This window comes from Triticum aestivum, chromosome 3A (genome assembly GCF_018294505.1).
Source record: "Triticum aestivum cultivar Chinese Spring chromosome 3A, IWGSC CS RefSeq v2.1, whole genome shotgun sequence".
In the NCBI taxonomy this organism is placed as follows: Eukaryota; Viridiplantae; Streptophyta; class Magnoliopsida; order Poales; family Poaceae; genus Triticum; species Triticum aestivum.
In genome coordinates this window covers 439930231-439938929 of record NC_057800.1, presented here as the reverse complement: position 1 = coordinate 439938929, position 8699 = coordinate 439930231, and the positions used below count along the sequence as shown (strand labels likewise).

The 8699-nt window shown below is 47.8% G+C and overlaps 1 protein-coding gene across 1 annotated transcript; it reads left to right on the top strand.

The window, feature by feature from the left end:
* Positions 1-4571: 4571 nt before the first annotated feature.
* Positions 4572-5658, top strand: LOC123058389 (uncharacterized). Its single transcript, XM_044481120.1, has one exon. It carries the CDS (start codon positions 4719-4721, stop codon positions 5424-5426), a length of 708 nt encoding a protein of 235 aa, XP_044337055.1. The 5' UTR covers positions 4572-4718; the 3' UTR covers positions 5427-5658.
* The last annotated feature ends 3041 nt before the right edge of the window (positions 5659-8699 follow it).

Sequence of the window (8699 nt, the reverse complement as noted above, 5' to 3'; positions counted from 1 at the left end):
GGTGGACCACCCAGCCGGCTTATATACCGGAGAACTGCTCTTCGGATGCCATCGAAAGAGTGGTGAAGGAGGAGATTGGGGGAGCGGCGAAGGGGTGTGGTTCTTGCCCCACGTCTGCCCTCGTTTAAATTGAGGGCAGACGGTAGGAGTTCGGCCTACATTGCAGTGAAAGCCGGCCCGCTCATGAATGGATGTGTGGCCGGAGTAGGTTGCTCGGCTTTCACGCGGGGTTAATGAAGGTGTATGAATGCGGCGAGGATGCGTGTTCAGCCGGGCATGCAGTGGACGACGCCCTTAGTCGGTGCACCGCTTCAATGGCAGAGGCAGTGCGAGGTCACATCTGCCCTGAGCCGTCTTTAATGCGGACTGGCGCGCTCTATAGCGGCATGAATGCGGACAGCTGGCGCCGGAGGGGAGCACGCGCTGGAGGAGGAGGCATTTTTTGCTGGGCTAGGACGGTCAGAAGCGGGCTTGGGAACGGTCCGTACTCCTGCACCCCTCCCCCCACTTTTGTCTCTGGTTTGCAGGAGAAATCGTATCCGAACAACCTCGCAGATCGACACAGATCGATATTGAATGACTTTCACGGTCCGAACAGCACGGTCCGAACGGTTACGGAAGGTTTACAGATCGGCATTGGAAATGCCCTTAGTCTTTCTTTGGTTCATGGGACGACATATCATAAGAATTGAAAAAGCTACAGGAAGCGTGATGTATCTCAAATCTTATTTATGAATAGGTGTAAAAAAAGAGAAGTCATTTGGTTAACAAGATATAATTTTTTCATTGAATCTCACTTGATGTTTCTTTTTCTTTGAAATACGATGGATATAAATTAATCCCGTATAGGAATATAATTCTATTCCTACAAAGCAAGCACACTAAAGGAAAATTTTCTACAAAAACCTTATTCAGAATTTCTTTTTTTCGAGAAAACGCAAAAGAGTTGCGTTTCATTGCATTGAACAGGAAGACATCAGGAGTACAACCTCCAGAAAGAAGGGACACACACACGCGCGCACGCACACACACACACACATGATCGTCCTCACCAAGTGACTACAGCTAGGTGAGGAGGTGCCCTCAACTACAGACACGCAACGACATTAGGCCTCGCCCAGCCTTGCCTCCAGCCAAAATGGCGAAGCACCGAGACTCGGAGCAACAGGGCAGCATCACTGCCATTGCCAGGCACTTCCAGGGACGAATGCAGCTTCAGGACCGCCCAAGCCGACGTACCTCGCACCCATGTGCCTAGAGAGTCAGCGGGTGAAAAGCAGGGCCTGATTGGAATTGGTGTAGCATTCATTGGGGAGCGCCGGCGCAGGCAAACGTTGCGACCTGCTCCTTGTGTAGCAGTCTACGCCAGAGCGATGCATCGCCAACCACTATCTGCCGCATCAAGTACTCCACTTGCAGCCAAAGCAGCGCCATCAAGAGGGGAACGGCGTTGAGACGCCACCGCTGCCCGGTCCGGGAGGCCGGACCTAGGATTTCTCCCGATGCTCGAGGAGGAGGTATGGTTAGGGTCATGCCAACGCCTCCAAGGAGGTGACGGCACCCTCGGGCGTCGCCGTTGACAGCGCAGGCCATCGCCGCGCGGGATTTCGCCCCGACCCAAGGACGAAGACCTCAGATGCAATGGCAGACCGGACATGGCGAGGAATCGTCGGGGAAGACCAACACACATGGGGGAAGCCTAGAAACGTTGTCGTCGCAGGAGTGAGCACCGACCAGCGCAGCTCCAGCAGGCCGGCCACCACCGGGAGCGCGTCCAGCAGGCGGCAGCAGCCACCTGCACCGCGCCGCCGCCGCGCTGGCCCGCAGCCTCCGCCACCAGGATCCGTCGGGGCACAGCGGAGAAGCAACCATCAAGGTCGCCGCGCGCGTGCTTACTAACCCAGCGGCAACCGCCGGCGGCGCCCGGGAGGGGTGGGAGGAGGGAGAGGGGTGGGTGGGGGCAGAGTGATTGTCGCCGGCCTGGGCGGGCTCGTGCGGCCCAGATCTGGGCGCCCTCAACTCTGCCGCACGCATCAGCGGCCGGCGGCCGCCATGGCAGCGCCACCGCGCACGCAGTCCACGCCATCTCGACCTCCCCGTGAGCAGACGGCCGCCCACCGTGCGCTCCCGCCGCTCCAGCGCGCGAGCACACGAACGAGGGCCCCGCCGCCGCCGTCCACCGGTGAGGGCTTTGCCCGCCGGCATCCTCCGGCGACAGCAAGGGGAGGGAGGGGAAGGAGGGGAGCCTGGGCGGCGGCTAGGGTTTCGCCTCCCGAGTCGCCCTTGGGAGCGACGCGGGGCTCTCAAATCAGTACGTATCTAGAATTTCTACAAAATTCATGTAAATCAAAGCAGGACTTCGCTTCCTCCACCGCTTTCAATAATAAAGAGCAACTATAACCCTATTGATTTATATTCGCAAAAAAACACTATTGATTTAGAAATAATTGTTCACATACAACATCCGTAGCCGCCGAATAATTATATACAGTATTAATCGTTTTGTACTAGCATGCATCTTGATGATCTATCAGGCAGTTCTTAGTACTACTTAGGAAATTTTATTTCTTAGCCGGAAAATAATATGAAAACTGATATGAGAAACACACGTGAACTTGAAACATTAAGTAAATTAGATACTAGCCTGCAAAAATCCACAACTACCAGAAACAAACCAAATCAATATATCTACTGCTTCAAGGGCTATAAATTTCATTGACAATTTGGTTAATTCGAGGTATTTTTCAATTGATCTACATGACTTCTAAACCATAATCATAGTACAAACAATACTAGTATAAAAGAAAAAAAATAGGGAAAGTCCTATTTTGGTCGCGAGCTCAAATGCTCGGTCATGAACCGGAAAATCCGGGGTTTTTTGGGTGGATTTTTTGAAAAAAAGTTTTTTTTTTGACAAACTTTGATAGATGTTTGAGTGCACTCAAAGTTTAATCATGGAATGACATTGCTGGAAACTTGTTTTTTAAAGACTTCCACAAATGCCATTCCATACCCACATGTTAATATAATATCTCAACTCTTATAAAAAAATTAAGTTAGTGATGATGGTGTGCCTGCCATCTTGCAATATAGATTGTCCGATCTATATCTGACGGATATAAAGTAAACTATGACAATTTTACAAAAAGATACCAGCACCTCTCTCCACATTTGCATATAAGGCCTTCCCTTGTTCATCCGTATCTCCCACAACCTCATTGTTGAGCAATTAAAAAAGGAAGCCTCTGGAACAATCTAGCATGATGGCCTCTGCCGGTATCGTCCATCCCCATGCCTCCGCTCAGTCCGACCACCAATCACCACCACGACCCACTCCTCCTCACCTTATCTCTCCTCTTTCTCGAGATATCATTAGTTTTTACACATGGGATTACTCCCGTATGGGTCAATCACAACAGATGTTTTATAAAAGAAATGCATCTTGATGTTCCGTGCAATGCACGGGCATCTTGCTAGTTCTTTCTAAAACTTGCGAGTCGATACACTTTCGCTAGTCAAAATTTTGGTGTGCCAAAATTTGCAACAAATTAGCAGGTCAGTTGCTAGATAACCAATTCATTCGGAAGTCAAAATTTGACATCAAACGGAGAATGCCCTTTAGAAAATTGTTTGTCAAGTGAATGTAGTTTTGCGGAAGTCAAATCCCATATGAATACGACGAGTCCCCATTCTTCCGGGTGAAGAATAACTGTAAAGATCAATCAAATTATTTTGTATAACTTTTTGACAAAAAAATTGTTTGTCTTCTGATTGTGAGCAATGTTTCACATATTTTTTTACCTTGGCCCGAACAATAAAAAGGAAAGCTTTTGAGAGCATTGATATATTTTTTTGCTAATTAGATATGTCATTTCTTCACGAGATTTTGTACACAATGAGAAGATATGAACATGTTTATCGTAAAAAAGAAAGTATTACTTTTTTTTTCAAATTTAATGTCCATCTAAGATCATGCGAAGTCGAGCTCCATTTTTATTATCCGACAAAATAGGGAGTGTTGAAATAGAAATATATCTATCTTTGTTTGACGTCTTCTTCGCCATTTTTTCCAATAACTAGTGGATGTTTTTTCAATGCAATTTTTTGCCAATATAAACTCCTGCGTTCGTTTTTCTTAAGCACACACCGTAGAACAATAGTTATATGGTAATTTTTATTAATAAAAAGTATGTTATATTGAGGAAGAAAGAAAGGATGAAGCTAAAAAGAAGATCATACAAAAGGAAGAAATAGCTTATCCAACTCCAGTTTTTGGGAACAAGATCATCATGCAGTTAGAAGGTAGTATGAGCCAGCCAAGACTTGAATTCTGCAGAAAATTTGCTCTTGATCTTTATTGCTAGAAGCTTAAGTTCCTTTTTGAGAGTGAATCTCCCAAAGTTTACTGCCCATTGGCGCTGCCTATAATCACATCAAAGAACTATCAATTTCGAAAAATTATGAAACACTACATGCCAAACACTTGAATATTTTTTTGAATATTTTGAAGGCTCCCTTCCCTATATACTCCTGATACTTCCGCGGCGTCTACTTCACGCTTCCCTAAACCCACTGGCACAGCACAGGCGTGCCCACACTCTCTCCTCTCATTTCCCAACCCAAACCCCTGCACCTCTCCCTCCAAACCGAATCAAACACAAGCATCCAAAGAGCCGCTGCCACCCACGCACTCTCTTCGCCTAGCCGCGCCGGTCTCCATGGCCGCCGTCGCCCCCGATGCCGGAGAGTGGTCTGCCGCTGCGCGGCTCCGCCTCGTGTGGCGCGTCGTGCGGGCGGCGGAGCTCCTAGCCCTGTCCGTCGTCCTCTCCCGCTCCTTCCTCCACCTCCCCTACGCCGCGTCTGCGGCCTCCTCTGCCCTCCGCCTCGCCGCCTCACTCCTCCTCCACCCGCGCTCCATCTTCGTCATCGCCAACGCCATCGTGTTCCTCCTCTACGTCTTCTCGCGCCGCGACCCGTCGTCCTCTTCCTCTGCCTCCGACCAGGACGCCCAGGACCAGTTCCTTTCCTTCACCGCCACACCGCTCCTGTCGCCATCGACCACAGAGGCGCCGGCTCTGGCGCCCGAGACGGACGCGGTGTTCGAGGACAAGCAGGCGGTGCACGTGACGGTGCGCGCCCCGCGGCGGAGCAGGTCGGAGAAAATCGGCGCCGGAAAGCATGGCGGGAGGAGGAGGGCGGGATCGCCTGATATGCGTCGGTCTGATTCGGAGAACGGCCAGAGGCGGCGGTCGACCTCGTCGGCGGCTCCAGAGGAATGCGGTGCGGAGGACGAGAAGGAGGAGTTCCGGAGGGCAGTCGAGGCGTTCATCGCCAAGCAGCAGACGCGGTTTCACCGCGAGGAGTCATTTGTCTTGGTCGCCGGCGCCGGAGACGATGCTCAGGCGATCACCGTAGCTGTGAAGTGACGAGGGAGTTGCCAACAGTGAGCGCGGGGAGGGTGACGAGTGTGAAAGGATGGATCGGTGTGCAAAGAATTTGTTGGTGCCTTGTTTAGTGTACAAGTTTTGCCTTTTTGCTTCTTGTCTTTCTAGCATCTGAATATGTTTCTTTTCTCCACTTGCTTTCGGGGCGTCTGTGATTGACTGATAGCTACCGCCGATCGATGGACTAGATTACTCAATTTTAGACCTTCGCCCCTACATGGTGTCGGCCCACGACTCTTGTGCATGAGTAAATTGCATGTTTCATCCTTGTACTCGCTGGTCTGTAACAAAACCATCCTCGTAGTCGAAAAATGCTCTAATACGGTCCCGAGACTTGCAAATACGTAACATACACGGTCCTGTGTACATTCTGTTATACATTGGGCCCTTTCAGCCCTGCCACGTCAGCGATTGGAGCTGGTCCAGCCGAACCAACTGACCTATGTTTCCATCGATCAACCCCCGAGAATTTCGTAGGCCTCTGTTCGTGGGTAGTTCTTTCCCGAGAACTACGTAGCCTGGGGCGGCGGAGATCACGGCCGTGGGTGATAGTCAGCGGCGGATCTCGAAGGGAGGCAAAGGCGTTGGCATCTATTGATGTGAGCGACCCCGATGCCACCCATACAACGGCAGGAGAAGGGGCTCATCCCAGCATATGGTATGTTAATACATAAAGTTCCCATGATGTGAATGCTTTTGCCCCCGTTCTGTTGATGGAATCACTGGCTGAGTTGATAAATGCTGATTACAATAGTCTTTCTGGTGGCTTAATGAACCTTAAATCACTTGTATATACTCCATAGCTAGCTTTGTATGTCATAGGCTGCTGCTGCTGATCATCCTAGTTTTCATGCCATTTACAAAGAGTCAAAGACTGTACCCTTGATCAAAGACATGTATGAACTGCTCAGCTGGTCAGTAACACGTTTACTTTTAATTCCATCCGCTTATATATGTGATGTTCTAAACAAAATGTTGACCTTAGTCAGTCATCCACACAAGCAGAAACATGGTGAATTGACCCCAATGGGCCGAATAATTTCTTGGAATAGTTGACTGCATTGGCATTAACCAAGTTAACAAATACAGTAATTTAATTTAACGCTACTGGTATTAGGATGGTACAGTTTTGCTGCTATACAAAGAAAAGTTAAGAACTGTAGCATTCAAAATTGAGCTAGCTTAGTAAAGAAAATTTATGACTTTTATGCACTGGTTTGCTTACGGTTTACACAAAATCAAGGTTTCATCATGAACTGTCTAAAACTCTGTTTTTTGTGCATTTAACAGAGGAAGGCGGTGACCTCTTTACTGCGGAGTTCATATTTGGGGGATTTTTTCATGGCAGTGGAAGTAACAGGGCATATCTGAATGGCCGCAAAGTGTGCTATGATTTATGTGATGCTAGTGAAGCTTGTATGTAGATGTTGTATGAGTTAGTAGAACACTTGGGGTATGAGACTGCTGGGAGAATTGCTATTTACTTGTTGTTGCCTGGCATGCAAATGAATGAAGGTGGATTAAAATTGTTGTCAAGAAACAATGATACAAACATTATTAAGGAAGTGGTCAGAGAGGGGTACAAATATCTCTGATACAAACATTATTAAGGAAGTGGTCAGAGAGGGGTACAAATATCTCAGAGATATTTGTACCCCTCTCTGACCACTTCCTTAATAATGTTTGTATCATTGTTTCTTGACAACAATTTTAATCCACCTTCATTCATTTGCATGCCAGGCAACAACAAGTAAATAGCAATTCTCCCAGCAGTCTCATACCCCAAGTGCTCTACTAACTCATACAACATCTACATACAAGCTTCACTAGCATCACATAAATCATAGCACACTTTGCGGCCATTCAAATATGCCCTGTTACTTCCACTGCCATGAAAAAATCCCCCAAATATGAACTCCGCAGTAAAGAGGTCACCGCCTTCCTCTGTTAAATGCACAAAAAACAGAGTTTTAGACAGTTCATGATGAAACCTTGATTTTGTGTAAACCGTAAGCAAACCAGTGCATAAAAGTCATAAATTTTCTTTACTAAGCTAGCTCAATTTTGAATGCTACAGTTCTTAACTTTTCTTTGTATAGCAGCAAAACTGTACCATCCTAATACCAGTAGCGTTAAATTAAATTACTGTATTTGTTAACTTGGTTAATGCCAATGCAGTCAACTATTCCAAGAAATTATTCGGCCCATTGGGGTCAATTCACCATGTTTCTGCTTGTGTGGATGACTGACTAAGGTCAACATTTTGTTTAGAACATCACATATATAAGCGGATGGAATTAAAAGTAAACGTGTTACTGACCAGCTGAGCAGTTCATACATGTCTTTGATCAAGGGTACAGTCTTTGACTCTTTGTAAATGGCATGAAAACTAGGATGATCAGCAGCAGCAGCCTATGACATACAAAGCTAGCTATGGAGTATATACAAGTGATTTAAGGTTCATTAAGCCACCAGAAAGACTATTGTAATCAGCATTTATCAACTCAGCCAGTGATTCCATCAACAGAACGGGGGCAAAAGCATTCACATCACGGGAACTTTACGTATTAACATACCATATGCTGGGATGAGCCCCTTCTCCTGCCGTTGTATGGGTGGCATCGGGGTCGCTCACATCAATAGATGCCAACGCCTTTGCCTCCCTTCGAGATCCGCCGCTGACTATCACCCACGACCGTGATCTCCGCCGCCCCAGGCTATGTAGTTCTCGGGAAAGAACTACCCACGAACAGAGGCCTACGAAATTCTCGGGGGTCGATCGATGGAAACTAGGTCAGTTGGTTCGGCTGGACCAGCTCCAATTGCTGACGTGGCAGGGCTGAAAGGGCCCAATGTATAACAGAATGTACACAGGACCGTGTATGTTACGTATTTTCAAGTCTCGGGACCGTATTAGAGCATTTTTCGACTACGAGGATGGTTTTATTACAGACCAACGAGTACAAGGATGAAACATGCAATTTACTCGGAGGGAGGGGACCCCGTTTCTCCGTTCTGTAGTTACTGTTTGGATTTGTTGGTCGTGGTGTGCCGTTGGGATGGTGGGAGCGGCGTCCGGACGAATAAATCTGTTTTAAGTTCACTCCCACGTCGGCGGTGTTTTTCATGGCGGCGTCTCGAAATTGATGGCATCATGTGTTTGTCGATCCTTTATATCGAAGGCGTTGTGGTTCATGGATGGTGTAGGCGAGGCGGCGGCGACGACTTCATCAGGTGTGTCTCTCCTTCTGCTCT

Bases quoted from the DNA above. Each gene is read 5' to 3' on its own strand.
- LOC123058389 (XM_044481120.1), top strand. From the start codon at position 4,719: ATGGCCGCCGTCGCCCCCGATGCCGGAGAGTGGTCTGCCGCTGCGCGG.